Source organism: Salmo salar, chromosome ssa03 (assembly GCF_905237065.1).
Source record: "Salmo salar chromosome ssa03, Ssal_v3.1, whole genome shotgun sequence".
Classification (NCBI taxonomy): Eukaryota; Metazoa; Chordata; class Actinopteri; order Salmoniformes; family Salmonidae; genus Salmo; species Salmo salar.
In genome coordinates, this window is record NC_059444.1 from 56,898,478 (window position 1) to 56,917,961 (window position 19,484).

At 45.9% G+C, this 19,484-nt stretch overlaps 1 protein-coding gene across 1 annotated transcript; it reads left to right on the forward strand.

Annotated features, from left to right (window-relative positions):
- Positions 1-9,970: 9,970 nt before the first annotated feature.
- On the forward strand, positions 9,971-16,024 carry LOC106600854 (leucine-rich repeat-containing protein 3B). Its single transcript, XM_014192571.1, has 2 exons — positions 9,971-10,373; positions 14,335-16,024. The coding sequence occupies exon 2, from the start codon at positions 14,382-14,384 to the stop codon at positions 15,234-15,236; it is 855 nt and encodes a 284-aa protein (XP_014048046.1). The 5' UTR covers positions 9,971-10,373; positions 14,335-14,381; the 3' UTR covers positions 15,237-16,024.
- Positions 16,025-19,484: the final 3,460 nt, after the last annotated feature.

Consider the following 19,484-nt stretch of genomic DNA (forward strand, 5'->3'; position numbering starts at 1 on the left):
GGCCACTTCCTGTAAAGGAATCTCTCAGGTTTTGACCTGCCATTTGAGTTCTGTTATACTCACAGACACCATTCAAACAGTTTTAGAAACTTTAGGGTGTTTTCTATCCATATGTAATAAGTATATGCATATTCTAGTTACTGAGTAGGAGTGGTAACCAGATTAAATCGGGTATGTTTTTTATCCAGCCGTGTCAATGCTGCCCCCTAGCCCTAACAGGATATAATGTCACATAAACCCAAACCACAGCTAAATGCAGCACTAACCTTTGATGATCTTCATCAGATGACAACCCTAGGTCATTATGTTATACAATACATGCATGTTTTGTTCAATCAAGTTCATATTTATATCAAAAACCAGCTTTTTACATTAGCATGTGACGTTCAGAACTAGCATACCCCCCGCAAACTTCCGGTGAATTTACTAAATTACTCACGATAAACGTTCACAAAAAACATAACAATTTTTTAAAGAATTATAGATACAGAACTCCTCTATGCACTCGCTATGTCCGATTTTAAAATAGCTTTTCGGTGAAAGCACATTTTGCAATATTCTAAGTAGATAGCCCGGCATCACAGGGCTAGCTATTTACACACCCAACAAGTTTAGCCCTCACCAAAGTCAGATTTACTATAAGAAAAATGTTATTACCTTTGCTGTTCTTCGTCAGAATGCACTCCCAGGACTTCTACTTCAATAACAAATGTTGGTTTGGTTCAAAATAATCCATAGTTATGTTCAAATATCCTCTGTTTTGTTCGTGCGTTCAAGACACTATCCGAATGGTAAAGAAGGGTGACGCGCACGACGCATTTCGTGACAAAAAAATTCTAAATATTCCATTACCGTACTTCGAAGCATGTCAACCGCTGTTTAAAATCAATTTTTATGCCATTTTTCTCGTAAAAAAGTGATAATATTCCGACCGGGAAAGCGTGTTTAGTTTCAAAGAGAGAGAAAATAAAAACATGGGGTCGACTCGTGCACGCACCTCCGTCCCATTGTCCTCTGATAGAGCACTTACCAAAAACGCTAATGTTTTTCAGCCAGTGGCTGGAATTACATCATTCAGCTTTTTCCCGCCTTCTGAGAGCCTATGGGAGCCGTAGGAAGTGTCACGTTACAGCAAAGATCCTCGAGTTTTCATTAAAGAGAGCCAAGAAGAACAAGAACTTGTCAGACAGGTCACTTCCTGTAAGGAATCTTCTCAGGTTTTTGCCTGCCATATGAGTTCTGTTATACTCACAGACACCATTCAAACAGTTTTAGAAACTTTAGGGTGTTTTCTATCCAAAGCCAATAATTATATGTATATTCTAGTTTCTGGGCAGTAGTAATAACCAGATTAAATCGGGTACGTTTTTTATCCGGCCGTGCAAATACTGCCCCCTACCCCCAACAGGTTAATGAAAACCTGCTCCAAAGTGCTCAGGAAACTCAGACTGGGGCAAATGTTCAACTTCCAACAGGAGAAAGAACCTAAGCACACAGCCAAGACAATGCAGGAGTGGCTTCGGGACAAGTCTCTGAATATCCTTGAGAGGCCCAGCCAGAGCCCGGACTTGAACCCAATCGAACATCTCTGGAGAGGCCTGAAAATAGCTGTGCAGTGACGCACCCCATCCAACCTGACAGAGCTTGAGGTGATCTATAGAGAAGAATGGGAGAATATCCCCAAGTCAGGTGTGCCAAGCTTGTAGTGTCATACTCAAGAAGACTTGAGGCTGTAATTACTGCCAAAGGTGCTTCAACAAAGTACTGAGTAAAGGTTCTGACTACTTAGTTAAATGTGATATTTCCATTTTTTAAGCCTGTTTTTGCTTTTTGCTTTGGGGTATTGTGTGTAGATTGATGAGGGGTGAAAAAATTCATCCATTTTAGAATACGGCTGTAAAGTAACACAATGTGGAAAAAGTCAAGGGGTCTGAATACTTTCCAAATGCATTGCAATTAAGTAGCATACCACCCTGCATCTCACTACTGGCGTACCTCTGAAGCTAAGCATGGTTGGTCCTGGTCAGCCCTTGGATGGGAGACCAGATGTTGCTGGAAGTGGTGTTGCAAGGCCAGTAGGTGGCACTCTTTCCTCCACTCTAAAATGATCCCAGTGCAGTTATTGTGGACATTTTCCTGTGTGGAGTGCCATCTTTCAGATGGGATGTTGAACGGGTGTCCTGACTCTCTGAGGTCACTAAAGATCCCATGGCACTTATTGTAAGAGTAGCGGTGTTAACCCTGGTGTCCTGGCTAAATTTCCAATCTGGCCTTCATGCCATCTAATCATCCCCGGTTTCCAATTGTCTTATTCATCCCCCCCATCCCCCCATGTAACTATTCCCCAGGTTGTTGCTGTAAATGAGAATGTGTTCTCAGTCAACTTACCTGGTAAAATAAGGTTTAAATAAAACAAGATTATGTGCACTAACTAATATCATAGGCTAATTAATTTGGGTTTCAACACCTGAAGAACTAGAAACACATGAACTTCATTGCTATCAGTAAATATAATACCCACTGCTAGTAGCCATGTATTCATCCAACAGTAAATTGAATGTCCTAAAAAATGTTTTGCAGTTATTAGCTACTACCCATGAGCTCCATATCTCAAATGTCTTTGTTGTAAAATAGATGCTATTGAGATGAATATTGAGAGTTGAGAAATACATAATTATACCTACAGAAAACTGACCCTCCTCTCTTCGACAAGGGGACGAAGCTTGTTGTATGTTTAGAACATATTGTTTCTCTCTCGAGCGCATGGGGGAGAGGAGAGTGGCTCATTATATAAAAACATATTTTTGTGTGTGTCAATTTCGATGGGAAATTAATGGTTTGGTCCCCACAAGGATAGTAAAACAAATGTGTGTGTGTGTGTGTGTGTGTGTGTACTTGCTTTCTCCTGAGTGTCGTTGATTACACATAAGTGTGTGTATGTGTGAGCCTGGCTACAGGTGTGTGGGACCTTAATGTGTGAGGGCACCTGTCACCCAGCAGCACGCAGTAAAACTAGCTGTGTCTGGCTCAGAGGCTAACCAGGGCTGACAAGGGACGGGGGTGCAAGGCATCAGGGCTGACACACACACACACACACACACACACACACACACACACACACACACACACACACACACACACACACACACACACACACACACACACACACACACACACACACACACACACACACACACCAGGGGTGGAGACACCATGCAGCTTTAATGAGCTGCCTTTAAAAACCATCACACTCCTCCTACAGTCAGAAGCCTGACGAGGCATACTGAACACTGACTAGACACACACCAGTCAGGGAAAGTTGGGCAGAGATGGAAAATGTTAACTGCAGCCTGGTCTGGTGTTTATATAGATAGACATGCACACACAGAGGCTCAGCCAAAATATAACAAACTTCACTGCAGAACATTTTCTCTTATTGCCTTGAACTCTCCTAACCCAAGCATACAAAATACATACGATTATTGAGTACTGCATGTCATGCTGGCACTCTAGCACAATGAACAGTAGATTGCAAGAGAGATCACTTGCTGACTATCTAGCACAATGACGGAAAGAAATGTACTGCTTTTGAGGAGTGGTGTGAGGACAATCAGAGAGCTGTGACAATGTGTTCTTGAGGGGTGAGAGAGAGCATATGTGTCCTCTCCATCACCTGCCCTGAGGCAAAGCAAACTTCCACGCTGACAACCTCTGTGACACCAGTTTCTCTTTAGCTCTCTTAAGGCTCCGTATTGCAGCTGCAAACCCTGGCTGTGTCTGAAAATGTTACTAGCTTTCATATCCTTGCAATGGAGATGAGGATTTAAGGTCCCTCCTCCGGGCCTCCTCCTCCAATGAGCTTTAAGAGGAATTAAGGAAACAAGGATTGGAAAACGTTACTATCAAATGAAATTGTATTCGTCACATGCGCCGAATACAACAGGTATTACAACCTTACAGTGAAATGCTTACTTACAAGCCCTTAAACCAACAATGCAGTTTTAAGAAAAATACCTGAAAAAAAAGAAATAAAAGTAACCAGTAATTAAAGAGCAGCAGTAAAATAATAATAGTGAGGCTATATACAGGGGGTACCGGTACAGAGTCATGTTTGGGGCCACCGGTTAGTCGAGGTAATTGAGGTAATATGTACATGTAGGTAGAGTTATTAAAGTGACTATACATAGATAATAACAGAGAGTAGCAGCAGCGTAAAGGAGTGTGTGGGGGGAGGGGGGGCAGTACAAAAATTCTGGGTAGCCATTTGATTAGATGTTCAGGAGACTTATGGTTTGAGGATAGAAGCTGTTTAGGAGCCTCTTGGTCCTAGACTTGGCGCTCCGGTAGTGCTCGCCGTGCGGTAGCAGAGAGAACAGTCTATGACTAGGGTGGTTGGAGTCAATGAATATCATTCTCACAAAAGTGTTCATTCTGTCCAGTTGTGAAAGGGCAGTGTGGAGTGCAATAGAGATTGCATCATCTGGGGATCTGTTGGGGCGGTATGCAAATTGGACTGGGTCTAGGGTTTCTGGGATAATGGTGTTGATATGAGCCATGACCAGCCTTTCAAGGCACTTCATGGCTATAGACGCGAGTGCTACGGGCCGGTAGTCATTTAGGCAGGTTACCTTAGTGTTCTTGGGCACAGGGACTATGGTGGTCTGCTTGAAACATGTTGGTACTACAGACTCGGATAGGGAGGTTGAAAATGTCAGTGAAGACACTTGCCAGTTGGTCAGTGCATGCTCGGAGTACACATCCTGGTAAGCCCTGCGGCCTTGTGAATGTTGACCTGTTTAAAGGTCTTACTCTCATCGGCTGCGAAGAGCGGGATCACACAGTCATCCGGAACAGCTGATGCTCTCATGCATGTTTCGATGTTACTTCCCCTGTGCATAGACGTTATTTAGCTCGTCTGGTAGGCTCATGTCACTGGGCAGCTCTCGGCTGCGCTTCCCTTTGTAGTCTGTAATAGTTTGCAAATCCTGCCACATACGACGAGCATCGGAGCCGGTGTAGTACAATTGGATCTTAGTCCTGTATTGACGCTTTGCCTGTTTGATGGTTGGAGGGCATAGCGGGATTTCTTATAAACTTCTGAGTTAGCGTCCCGCTCCTTGAAAGCAGCAGCTCTACCCTTTAGCTCAGTGAGGATGTTGCCTGTAATCCATGGCTTCTGGTTGTGGTATGTACGTACGTACAGTCACTGTTGGGACGCCGTCATCGATGCACTTATTGATGAAGCCAGTGACTGATGTGGTGTACTCCTCAAAGCCATCGGAAGAATCCCGGAACATATTTCAGTCTGTGCTAGCAAAACAGGCTAGCTACAGTATCATATCCTTGCATTAGTGAAGAGGACTTAAGGTCCCTTCCCCGGGCCTCCTCCTCCAATGAGCATTGAAAGTAATTGAGGAAACAATGATTGAGGAAGCAAGTAAGAATTTGGCAGCTCTCTCCATCCCCCCTCCCCTCTCCCTTGTTCCATTTTCCTCAAGACACTCTTCTCTCTCCCTCTCACTTCCTTCCCCCTCTCCCTCCTTCCTTGCCTTTCACAACTTCTCTTCTGATGTTGTTTTCAACCCCTTCAAATATATTATTGTCTTGCTACTCTGTACATCTGAACTCCTTATTTAATTGAATTATATTGGCGCTAACCTTCCTTTAGTCACGCTTCTGCCTATTTTCTCTCGAAGTACGAAAAGCTCCTTTAAATAATTTTTTATCCTCATTTCTCTTTTTTTCTCTTCATTGAGAAAGGTGCAAGTGAGTCTTCTCTCTCTATCCATCTCTCTTCTCCACTTTACTTAATGGATGTCCTCCGTAAACACATTTTCAATTCTTCTACATTTTGGAGATTCCTCCTTCTATTTCAGCCATATCAGATATCAAGCATGTTGCTCTCTCTTGGAGATCATAGCCTTTGAGAACAGAGTCTTTGCTTAGTGTCACAGGTTATGTCGTGGTGTTGAAGAGAGGACCAACATGCAGCAGAGTTGTGGATACTCATTTTCCTTTAAAATGAGACACACGCAAAGCATCCACAGTGAAAAAACAAAACAATAAATGATACTCACGATAGCAACAGTTTTGCAGGCTATACAAAACGCAGTGCAAAAACAACCACCCACAACCCCAAAGAAAAACACACACACCTATATAGGACTTCCAATCAAAGGCAACTCAACACACCTGCCTTCAATTGGAAGTCCCAATCACCAACACAACATTTAACAAACACAAACCACCTGCCACATCCTGACCAAGACTAACACAATTACGCCCTCTGCTGGTGAGGACGTGACAGTACCCCCCCTCAAGGTGCAGACCCAGGATGCACCTAAAAAAAGAAAAACACAAGAAAATCCCCAATACCCCAACAAAACCAACAAACAATAACCCCTAAACAATAAGGGAGGGAAGGGAGGGTGGCTGCCGTCACTGTGCTACACCCTCCCTCCCCAACCCACCTATCCTGGAGGTGGCTCAGGTGCAGGACGTGGACCTTGCTCCACCTTCGGCGTCGCCCACTTCGGTGTCGCTGCTAGCTGCGCCGGGCAGACGGGCCACTCGGGCTGACCCTGGCAGACGGACCACTCGGGCTGGGCCGGAGGACAGGAGGACCACTCGGGCTGGGCCGGAGGACAGGAGGGCCACTCGGGCTGGGCCGGAGGACAGGACGGCCACTCGGGCCGGAGGACAGGAGGGCCGCTCGGGCTGGGCCGGAGGGCAGGAGGGCCACTCGGGCTGGGCCGGAGGGCAGGAGGGACACTCGGGCTGGGCCGGAGGGCAGGAGGGCCACTCGGGCTGTGCCGGAGGACAGGAGGGCCACTCGGGCTGGGCCGGAGGGCCGGAGGACAGGAGGGCCACTCGGGCTGGGCCGTAGGACAGGAGGACCACTCGGGCTGATCCTGACTGACGGGCCACTCTGACAGCTCCGAACAGGCAGGGCACTCTGGCAGCCCTGAACAGGCGGGCCACTCTGGCAGATCCGGACTGTCGGGCCACTCTGGCAGATCCAGACAGGCAGGGCACTCTGGCAGCCCCGAACAGGAAGGCCACTCTGGCAGCTCCGGGCAGTCGGGCCACTCTGGCAGCTCCGGGCAGTCGGGCCACTCTGGCAGCTCCGGGCAGTCGGACCACTCTGGCAGTTCCGGGCAGTCGGGTCACTCTGGCAGTTCCGGGCAGTCGGGCCACTCTGGCAGTTCCGGGCAGTCGGGCCACTCTGGGAGTTCCGGGCAGTCGGGCCACTCTGGCAGTTCCGGGCAGTCGGGCCCTTCTGGCAGATCCGGGCAGTCGGGCCACTCTGGCATCTCCGGGCAGACGGGCCACTCTGGCATCTCCGGGCAGACGGGCCACTCTGGCGGCTCCTGACTAGCGGGCGGCTCTGGCGGCTCCTGACTAGCGGGCAGCTCTGGCGACTCCTGACTGGCGGGCAGCTCTGGCGACTTACGACTGGCGGGCAGCTCTGGCGACTTACGACTGGCGGGCAGCTCTGGCGACTCACGACTGGCGGGCAGCTCTGGCGACTTACGACTGGCGGGCAGCTCTGGTGACTCTTGACTGGCGGGCAGCTCTGGTGACTCCTGACTGGCGGGCAGCTCTGGCGACTTACGGGCAGCTCTGGCGATTCTTGACTGGCGGGCAGCTCTGGTGACTCTTGACTGGCGGGCAGCTCTGGTGACTCTTGACTGGCGGGCAGCTCTGGTGACTCTTGACTGGCGGGCAGCTCTGGTGACTCTTGACTGGCGAGGCTGGGCTGACGCACTAGACTCCTGATGCGTGGGGCTGGTACTGGACGTGCCAGCCTAGAGACACGCACCTCAATGCTAGTGCGTTTAGCGGGAAACACCGGACCGTAGAGGCACACTGGCGGTCTTGAGCGCAGGGTTGGCATCACCCCTTCAGGCTCGATGCTCACACTCCCCTGGCACATGCGGGGCGCTGGTACTGCGCTTACCGGCCTGAAAATGCCAGGCCTCACCACAGCACCTACGCCAAAGCACGAGACCTGTCCAGTGTGTTTTCTTCCAAAAAGGGTACGGGGAGCTGGCCTGGGTCTCCCATCTCGCCCCGCCAAACAGCCCTTGTGCCCCCCCCAAAAAAATGTATTGGGGCTGCCTCTCGGGCTCTACCTGCCTCCCAGGCAGGTTGTCGCAGTGCACCCGCAATTGCTCCCATGTCCAGTCAATCCTCTCCTCCAGTATTTCCAGCGACCAGGAATCCATCACCTCCCGAGCGCGCTGCTTCCAACTTTCCTCCTGTGGCTTCCTCCTCTTCCGCTGCTTGGTCCTTTGGTGGTGGGTGGTTCTGTCACAGAAGTTGTCATGGAGAGAAGAGGACCAAGGCGCAGCGGGATTGTGGACACTCATGTTTATTAAATAAAACACGTAAAGCATCCACTTGAAAACAACAATAAACAGTACTTACAACAGCAACAGTTTTGCAGGCTATACAAAACGCAGTGCAAAAACAACCACCCACAACCCCAAAGAAAAACACACACACCTATATAGGACTTCCAATCAAAGGCAACTCAACACACCTGCCTTCAATTGGAAGTCCCAATCACCAACACAACATTTAACAAACACAAACCACCTGCCACATCCTGACCAAGACTAACACAATTACGCCCTCTGCTGGTCAGGACGTGACACTTAGCCTACAATTGGACTCTTTAGGCCTATTTTATGATGGCTGACAGACAGTGTAGCTGAAGGTCGACTTATTCTCATGACCGTAACTCCATATGTTTTTGTCAGTCTGGGTCTCAAATTACTGTTGAGAGTAAGAATAGTAGAATACACAAAGTGCAATTTCAAAACGTATATTGCATCAGCAAGTTTCCTCTAGCTATACTGTATGTCACTCACTTACAGTAACTCAATTAGCCCATGCCAGTTAACAAGATTGGAAAATTAGTCTAGTTAGTCTAGGGCACGAGCCCTGGGGCACTGACCTCCAGGGAGCCAGCATTGATTTTGCTAGTCACTCTCACTCAGATATCATATTAACATGGCATAAGTTATGCCAGAATATGTGGAATTGCAAGAAATTAGCTGTAAAAATTTTAAACGAATTTGTTTACTTTCTATTGATAAAATACATTTCCAGCTAACATATCCCTCTGTACGTACTTTCCCTTCTTCCAACCAATGGGCATAAATCTAGGGGAGTATTTATATGTCAACTCACCCCTCTCTCACTTGCTGTTTTGCAGCAGCAGTCTTCCAACGACCTTCCACATTCCCACCACCACCAATGAAGGCCCCGTCATCTGAACCCCGTTCTCCAAGCTGGGGGTTTTGATGCCAGCAGCCCAGCATTGGGCAACCTGTCATCAGCATCTGGCTCCAAGGAGCATTCCTTGGAGACAAGGCCTACTCCAAAATATTCAACATTCTGTATTGCACTTAGTGTCAAGTTTGAAGAAGCACTCATTCCATATAGACTTAGGCCTACAATAATAGAAAAAAGGTTTCCCAAACGGTTTTCGGCTGTCCCCATGGGAGAACCTTTTTTGGTTCCAGGTGGAACCCTTTTTGGTTCCATGTAGAACCTTCTGTGGAACAGGTTCTACCTAGAACTATGGGACAGCCAAATAACCCTTTTAGGTTCTAGATAGCACCTTTTTTCCTAAGTGAGAAGGTCTACTTGGAAGCACACAGAGATGGTCTATAATTTGGTAGGTCAGCATTTTGTAGATTCTTGTTATCTCTGAGACGAACAGCTAGCAATCCCCCCCATTAGCAATTATTAATTAGTCATTAGCAGCCTACTTCCCATGTGACCATAGGCTGTTGTATTGCTCGGATAATTGTTAGGAAAACATAATTAAGCGCATGACATTTTACCTTTCTCACCCTTTACACTCTTCCCTTGAAGGCTATGCATGACATTAATCATGGAAAGGTTTCCCGCCTCTAAGAAGTCACGACGTGGGTTCACAAGCACAGCAGAGCGCACAGCGCAGCAGTAACAAATAGCATTGTACTGTAGCAGGCGGTGTATGTGTTGTGAGGAGATGATATGCTTCGACGCCCCTGTGCCTGCGTTTTGACGGCTCATATTCCAATTTAAGCCGACAAGTATAGGTTACGGTTTGGTAAGGGACCAATTCCCCTGTGCCCCTCTTTATATTTACAGTCGCGTTAATTTCTTCAGCAACTAGATAGCGGGGAGCGGAGAGGCAACAACCATCGGTATTGAATGTTGGTAAGCAGGCTCCAGTCCATTGGGTTTTGACGCGGATTCTCGGGCTGCGCTGCATTGCTCGCGAGTACTGTAATCGCAGCTGAGATATGGACGCTATTCTGTGAAGCATGCTGTACTGACAAATGTTCTCCTCCCGGACAACAAAAACTGAAGTGGTAAGAAAGCTCTTATGTTTGCCAGCCTTACATTTACACCTGGTGATAGAATGAATGCATATGTCCTTTATACATAAGAAGCAAAAGTTTCATGGAGGAGTAACATTATATCGCATTGAGAAATATTGAATCTTGTTGTCTGAAACATTGTATTGCTTTATTGTTGGGGACCTTTTGAGGTGCAGCTTACATAATCATATCTCAGGGGGATATGATATGCTTTTGTAAACTACATATCAATATTCATCATTAATCAGTTATGTAGGGTATCCATAAAACTCTTTCAATTTAGGTCAGTGGTCTAATGAATTCATAATAGCCTACTGTATGTGCCAAAGGGTCATTCCTTTGGCACATACAGAATGCATCAATTTAGCCTGAGTGTTGTGGAGAGTAATGGCATATAAATGTAGGCCTACCTTTGTGTACATTAATATTTGATTATGTACATTCATATTTGCCATATCAATATTTGATTTATAAAGCTCCCACATTTTGAGTATTTGAATGTATTAGAACTTTGTCTGCAGGGGATTTTGTGTGATGTCTGGCAGTCCGGCTGAAAGGAACTTTAGATAAGAAAGGGTTCAGACAAACTAATTCACATGCATAACAGAAGATTAGAGATACATTTACATTTTAAATTTTAGTAATTTTAGCAGACGCTCTTATCCAGAGCGACTTACAGTAGTGAATGCATACATTTTAATTAATTTCATATAGTATATATTTTTTTCCGTACTGGCCCCCCATGGGAATCGAACCCACAACCCTGGCATTGCAAACACCATTGCAAACACCATGCTCTACCAACTGAGCCACAGCTATAATAGCCCTCATTTGAGTAGAGGGTCCATGCATCATGTACTGGGAACAAGCTGAATAAAAAAAAAATCCCAGTATTCCTACAATAACACTTCTAGGCTGTCCACTGTGGAAAAGGGTTTTCTGTCTGTGTAAGCCCTGCTCGCAGCGGCAAGCCTCGTGAGACAGGTTCTTCTATTGCACAAAGGTTAACCATGTGAACGTCAAACCAATGACTAGAGAATATCCATCACTTCACTGAGGAGGAGGAGGAGGGAGGAATCAATAGAGGATAACAGCATGAGGCCTTCCTTCGCTCGATAATTGCAAGTTCCCCCATATCACTTACTGGGATGATAGTCTAATCTAATGCATTCAAATGTTATTCTTGTAGTCAGACAGTGAGTGCACATTGTACACCAGGCCCTGTGGTTCGGCTGTATTTTTACTATAATTTAACAGTTTATACAGTGGCAAATCAGTATCTTATTGGAGGACTCATAAGTAACTGAGAGAGTTAGTCAATTGGGACCAGCACATTGGTGGCATGGCAGAGCTGCAACATTTATATTCAATACTCTCTTGGCCTATAATAATACTAAGTCGTTAGGAAGAAAAACAGATGTAACTGAGTAAATGAAGTACTGAGTCTACTCTCGGTCACACACATACACACAGTCGCACACTGTAGTGCACACACTATAGTACAGTCACACAGTATATCAGTCCATTCACTTAGATAATGGGGTTCTGTATCGTTTGGAATTAGTGGTTGTCAAGTTAATGACGCTATATTTAGCCTCTCGTCATTTTCTTTATTAGGTTGTACCCCACTCCTCCTTATGCATTCAGCAGAACCCTAATAAACCAGACTTCTTCTGATTAACTCAGACAGCGAAACTTACTGTATCACGATGACATGCTGTGACAGGTACCACTAATACGGTTGTTATATGGTCCACTCAGGCCTCCCAGACACTCGGCCATCCCTCACCCTGACTCTGAGAAGACAGTGTGCGAGACACAATCCTTCTTATTGAGCCGTGCTGCCTTCGTAATGTGAATTTAAGAGCCGCTCTTAGATTATGTCATTTGTAAACCAGCCTAAGTGGAGTCTGTCTGGTCAGATAGAGCTCATTTCCCAGAAGCTGAACGAACAGTACATTATGTTACAGTACATTATGCTCGTATGCAACAGGCCAATCTGATGGGATGGGAGCCATGTTGGATATAAAGATGCCATTTACTGTTTTATTTATTTTCAGTTATCATTCTTTTCTTTGACTCAGCTGGCTTTGTAAATTGGTGAATACTTTAGGAAGAATATATGTTTCCATTTTTATGTGCAAGATTTACAATTCTGGAAAAAGCATGAATCCATAAAACCAACCTACGACGAATAAGAGCTCTCTTAAGGTTGTTAGACCTTTAGGCCAAACGTTATATCCCGTCAGATCTGCCTGTTGCGTACAGGCATAATGTACTGTAACTGTTCTCATCAAGCTTTGATTAATTGAATTCGCTGTGTAGGGCAAAAACCTAAACGTGCACCCAGGGAGTCCTCAGGGCCGAGATTGGGAAACCCTGCTCTAGGCTACAGTTGTGTTGCGGTGAAACTGTGAGCGTCCCCAGTCCAACTCATACACTTTCTCTGGGGTTTTGTGTCAGTGGAGAAACACATTCTATGTGGCCTTTAGAGAGGATTAGTAAGACGATACTGGACTGTGGCATTTACTGCGCCTCAGCCTGCCTCAGACAGCGCTGCTCCAGAGTCTATTACCTGAGTCGGGCACAGTACTGATGGGCCCGGAAACATTACATTGATTGACCCAAAATGTCCTTACACTAAATGGCCCAAAGATTACCTACTTACCGTTACAGATATAGCCTACATCCTACATCCAAACAGACTTAGGCCTAGATTTAATTAGTTCCAGCATTAGGGCTCTATTACAGCGTGATTGAAATGTTCCCGTGATAGCGGAGACTGCATTCACGGTCAATGTGCATATGTCGGCTCAATCGGAAATTACCTTTACTTTTCTATCACAACAATCTGGAACGCTTCGACGATACAGATTGAATAGAGCCCTTAATTCGCGATAACCGACAACTGCATAGCAGTTTTACTGCTTTTATTTAGGCGATGTTGGAGGTGTAACTGCGTTGGAGCTGTCCAATCGGTGAGCGGCTGCCCTTGTCGTCATTGTCACAAAACCACACCTGTCCTTAAATCCAACGTGTTAGAAGTTCAGAACGAGAAAGTGTAGGCTATATAGAAATGACACTCAAGTTTAAAATCATTCAATTAATCAATAAGGGTTTGATATCAGCCTAATCGAGTTGTCGATTACAACACACGTTCCAGTGGTCGAACTTGCATAGGATTTCTACGAATGCAACTCGGTGCATCCAATGGCAATGTCCGCTGTAATCGCCTGGAGCCGCTTGCTGATTGGACAGCTCCAACGCAGTTCCACCTCCGACATCGCCTAAATAAAACAATAATACTGCTATGCAGTTGTCGGGTTATCGCGGGTTAAGGCGGTTCTGATTGAATCTAGCCCATAGCCTACATCCAAACAGGGTTGGTGCTGTACTGTAGGTGCCAGAGGCCCAGAGATATTCACTCTGAATCTATTAGAGGCTGACAGTACTTTGCCATCTGATATAACCATGACCATATATCTTTTGAGCGTCAATCTCCCTAGTTCCACTGAATCAGAGCAGGATTATGGTAATGCCAAGTCACTCCACGGCAACGTTGAAGTAGGACAAGAGAGAGAAAAAAAACATGCCAATCAATGAGAGTTCCATCTTCCATCACAGCACTGGCAGGAAGCACCTTATCTGTAATCTGTATGCACGGATGACGCCCTCGCTGATCTCTATCCCACTCCTCCTCTTCACTACAGCTGTGTTTTGTCATTTTCTGTTCGCCAAGACACAAGTGCCAATTCATTACAATTAGCCCAGTCAGGATCAAAGTGGGCTAAAAATAACACATAGCACTTGTATGGCTATTAGGATTACTCACACAGAGATGGTTCTGTGTTGCTTCTGCCACACTGATATTAGTGTCATTTGCAATCACTTGTTGTCCTCGTTCCTTTTCTCCATTATTTTCTCTCTGACATTTTTCCTCATTGTCTCTCAGGCCGGCTGGTTGGTGAAGCTGTGACCTATGCAGGGTTGTCTTGGGTAATGGTCCAGGGGCTGTGTCCTTCTAGGAGGGTATGCCTGTATCCCACCATGCCGCTGCTGGCAGAATGGCTGCTGTGCCACTCCTTGGTGGCATGTCTGCTGCTGCATAGCCTGGCACTCAGCTCCACCACCGCGGGCCTCCACGGTGCAAACACCGGCTGCTCCGAGAGCTGCTACTGCTCCGAGTCGGCAGACGGCGGGAGGGTGGTGCGCTGCAGCAACATGCGCCTGGCGGAGGTGCCGCATGACCTGCCTAACGACACCCGCCGACTTTACCTGGACGGTAACCTCCTCACCACCATCCCCGCCAACGCCTTTGCGGGGCTTCCTTTGCTCAACGAGCTGGACCTCTCCCACAATGAGCTAACTCAGATGGAGCCCGGGGCTTTCCGGGGTCTGGTCCCCTCTCTCAGGAGCCTGGACCTATCCTCTAACAGACTGACCACCCTGGAGCCAGAGGTCCTGGGGGGCCTGAGGGCCCAGGCCAACCTCACCCACAACCCCTGGCACTGTGACTGCCGCCTCCAGGTGGCTATGCCCCGGCTGGACCTGGAACCGGCCTCACTGGCTGGCGTGGTGTGCCACACTTCGGAGCCCAAGGACGTCGGCGTAGATACAGGGGTGCCCTTCGTCATGGTTGCGGCCGACCTGGACCTGTGCGCAGGGCTCAAGAGGACCACGGACGTGGCCATGCTGGTGACCATGTTCGGCTGGTTCGCCATGGTCATCTCCTACCTGGTGTATTACGTCAGGCACAATCAGGAAGACACACGGAGACACCTGGAGTACCTCAAGTCCCTTCCCAGCAAACTGGACAGACCAGAGGAGTCCTCTACACTCAGCACAGTGGTGTGAGAAGTAAAATACCAGACCTTTGTCAAGTACTTTCACATTCTGAAAATGTGCTTGATTGAGCTTGATTGTTGTGCAAGGAGGTAGAGTTTGCACTTTTGGGACTATTCTATTGTAGTCGGTAAGCTAAATCAAGCGAACCTGTAGTATTTTAAAGTATTTGACATATATTTACCTAAGTCAGGTGGAGACAAAGGAAATAACAGCCAAACACCTCAAAAGGATCCAAAAAGGAAATGCCCAAACTTGGAAATAGACCGGGATACTAGTGTACTGTACAAGTTTTCAACCTGTTCATCACCAGTAATCCATTTGAAACACAATACCTCACGGTAACGTTTCATTCAAACAAATTCACACTCTTTGATAAATGAATGCCATTAAATTAGAAAAAAAAATTACATAGCTGTTTGTTATACAAAATAAGGAATTATTTTACACATACATTTGTGAATATTCTAAATGTATTTGCAAATCAGTCTCAGTCTTTATGTAAGATTCTCTGTATTTCAAAATGATTTAATTCCAACAAGGTATTGAACGATTGTCAAATGCATAACTATTTCACAATGGACTGCCGAGGGCACCGTTTTGTTGTTATTCAGGAATGCATGACGTCATAAAATGTCCCCATATTAGTCATAATACTGTGCTTGGCAGTATAACAGAGACTGCATTGTTCTTCCAGCAGCTGCACTCATTGATTGTTGGATCTATATTTTCTGGATGAGAACCCCATGTAATCGTCAAACATTTTACCAGAAAGAATAAAATCATGAAATGCTCCTTCATTTTTATTTTGTCCACAATACCATATTTATTCACAGTTGTATTGCATGTAATGTTTAATTTCGCACTAAGTCTGCCTGAACATATCACATTTTCATTTATTTTAAGTGAACAATGTGTTGATTATATTGAATTATGATATTTGACAGTCCGTAGTGCACGAAAACTAGTTTAGAAATGTGAATTGCGCAACTTTGTGGGTCCAAAAAGTAATTTCTTAAGAAAGAGTTCGCTGTCTGAAGTCTTATTTCGATTTCCTCCAAGCCTCATGAATTCCTTTGATCTCACTAACAGGTATGCCTTTTAGAATTCTTAATTGGCTTTAGTGACAGACTGCACTAAATATGGCTTCTGTCACAAACGCACGCACGCACGCACGCACGCACGCACGCACGCACGCACGCACACACACACACACACACACACACACACACACACACACACACACACACACACACACACACACACACACACACACACACACACACACACGACTAATGGCCACAAAGCACACAGTAAAACTTCACACCCTCAGGCTGAAATAAAAATGATGGATTTGACCTTTGCTCATCGTTTGGAAACTGGGCCTGCCAATGGGATCACCCCTGGCCTTCCCCATTATGACGCAGGATGGGAACAAATACAGAATGGTGTTTTCCTGTCTTACTGGAACTATTAAAACCCTGCCCCTTGACCGTGGTACAGTATCTAGCCACAGTCTGTCCGCTTTCTGTCTGTCTTAAGTGCCCATTCGTGGAGGATGGGAAGATGGGCGGAACCTCTCTCTCCCTTGCGTTTATCTGTCATCCTGAGCTCTTAATGACCATGGGGACATACACACCACCAATCTGATGCTGAACACTGAAGGTCACTCGCACGCACGAACACACGCATGCACGCACACAAATAAATATACTTCACATAATTATACAGTATAGCCTGTTCAATCTTAAAAATGTCAGCCATGAGCCTCACGGATACATTACCCTCATTAGTATGTGTTTATTTGCATGGACAAATGCACTCACTCACATTACCATTCATACTGTAATAGGAGAATGTTTGTACATGGGTGCTATTTAAGCAATAAGGCATGGGGGGGTTTGGTATATGGCCACTATACCAGGGATAAGGGCTGTCCTTAGGCACGACGCAACGCGCCTAGACACAGCCCTTAGCCGTGGTATATTGGCCATATATCACAAACTCCCGAGGATACTTATTGCTATTATAAACTGGTTACCAAAGTAATTAAAGCAGTAAAAAAAAAATGTTTTGTCATACCCGTGGTGTATAGCGTATTGCTGACCTCTCTTAGCTGAACATTATTACACACACACACACTCTCTCTCACTCTCTCTCCTGGATGTAAGGCAGGCTTGATAGGTGACATTCAAACAGTGTCCAGGTGTCTGAGAACATCCCTGTCACCACTGTCACTGAAACCAGAGTCATTGCCCTGCTTCTCAGTTACACCCTGTATTAAGTGAGAAGGCTTTCTCTCTGAAGGAAACGCACATTTCTTACCTTCATTTTTAAATGCTGTGTCCTCTGGGAAATTAAGACATTTCCTGACTGCTTTTGATTGTAAAGTGTAAAGTGGCTTATTGTCTTGTATTTAGACCTACTGTAGTCAATTGGAAGGTATTGTTGTTTAATAAGAATTGAGGACTCATTTGCACTGTGTTAGGTGAATAGCTCATAGTCCTGAAAAGTAGAAGATGGGTATAGGAACATACACACACACACTTACACACACACACACACACACACACACACACACACACACACACACACACACACACACACACACACACACACACACACACACAACACACACACTGCTTCTGAGCTCATATCCAACCCTTTCAGAGTTACTAAACTCTCTCCTCCCCAGCGGGTTAATTGCAAGTGAAGGGAACAAGTCCTCTCAGTCCATCTCCCTGAATGAGCTTTGTTGTTTCACTGATTACTTCTGCAATGCAACACTCACTTCGTTGTTTACAAAAGGAAGATAATACGCAGCAGAGAGAATGACGCTTTGGTTTGCAGCTCCTGATTAGATCTCATAACTTTTGTTCTCTGTCCCACTCATTTCCTAAATTGCTTTGTGTTCTGTATGCTTGATTTCACCTCTGTAATCAAATCCACTAATTGCCTCTGATTTCAATCTCCAGCTGTGTATGATATTATACTGCATCAAAGGTTTAAAAAAAGATCATTCTCTGAAAGGAACTGTCTCTCTGTGGGAGTTGTAAAGGGGCTCCATGCTTGATGCAGCATAATCTTATTTCTTCAGAACCATTCCTAAAGCCCCTTGTTATCCCACTGGCAAGCTCCTTGTTTGATTCTCCCACTGGCTAGCTAGCAGCATGAACACCTGCATCCAGTCAGTGTGGCGCAGTCAGTGGGGCTGCTAACCTGTGTGTGTGTGTGTGTGTGTGTGGTGTGTGCGTGTGTGCGTTTACGCTCTCTCCATTGGTGTTCTGAGTGGCACTGATTCTGTATGTGCTGTTGTCCGAGATTAACTGTTTGTGTGTATTACCTCGGAGTCTGTACATCATAGGCTTTCATGAATGTCTGTGTATTTGTGTTCATGTCTTTGATGGAACTTGTATTTGATGGTGTTTGTATTGGGAGATTGCATGTCAAAATACAGCTGGTTCTTTATTTATGATGTGAGCTTCAAGGAATGAGTGTGTGTGGTTTAAACTGAAAGTGTGTGTGTGTGTGTGTGTGTGTGTGTGTGTGTGTGTGTGTGTGTGTGTGTGTGTGTGTGTGTGTGTGTGTGTGTGTGTGTGTGTGTGTGTGTGTGTATGGTGGGTGTGTATGTGTGTCTTTGTGCATACCCAACCTCTAAATGGGTAACCTTGCCTGGGGCAGTGTCACCACTGGGAGCTTGGCCTACCGCAGGAGCCAAATCATATCCTGCCACAGCCTCCTGCAGAACAAAACCCACTCCAGCTGGTAAGCGAGCCCACCTTGTCCCCACATCACTAATGCCATGCTTTAGCCTAGATTGATGTTGTACTTACATTGTTCCCTAGCCAACGAAGAAGGAGCATGTCTTGAAAACGGAATCACGGGTAGCACCCAGCCTTGGCTAAGGCCTCCCATAATCTATTCTGTCCACCTACAATTACTGAATGGATGAGTGCTCTGACCTCATCTCTCTCTCTCTCTCTCTCTCTCTCTCTCTCTCTCTCTCTCTCTCTCTCTCTCTCTCTCTCTCTCTCTCTCTCTCTCTCTCTCTCAGCCTTGCATTTAGACTGAATGTTGTATTTACTGCATGGTAGAACTGCAAACTCAAGGCTACAGCTCCCAGGTTGTGTGTGTGCTGGTATAATGACAGGTCTGTGTAATAATGAGCTTGGTCCACACTTCCCACACACTGTGGTAGCTGCTGTTATAGTCTGTGGCATTCCATCCTCTTTGATAGATACAGGTAAAATAGCTCAACTA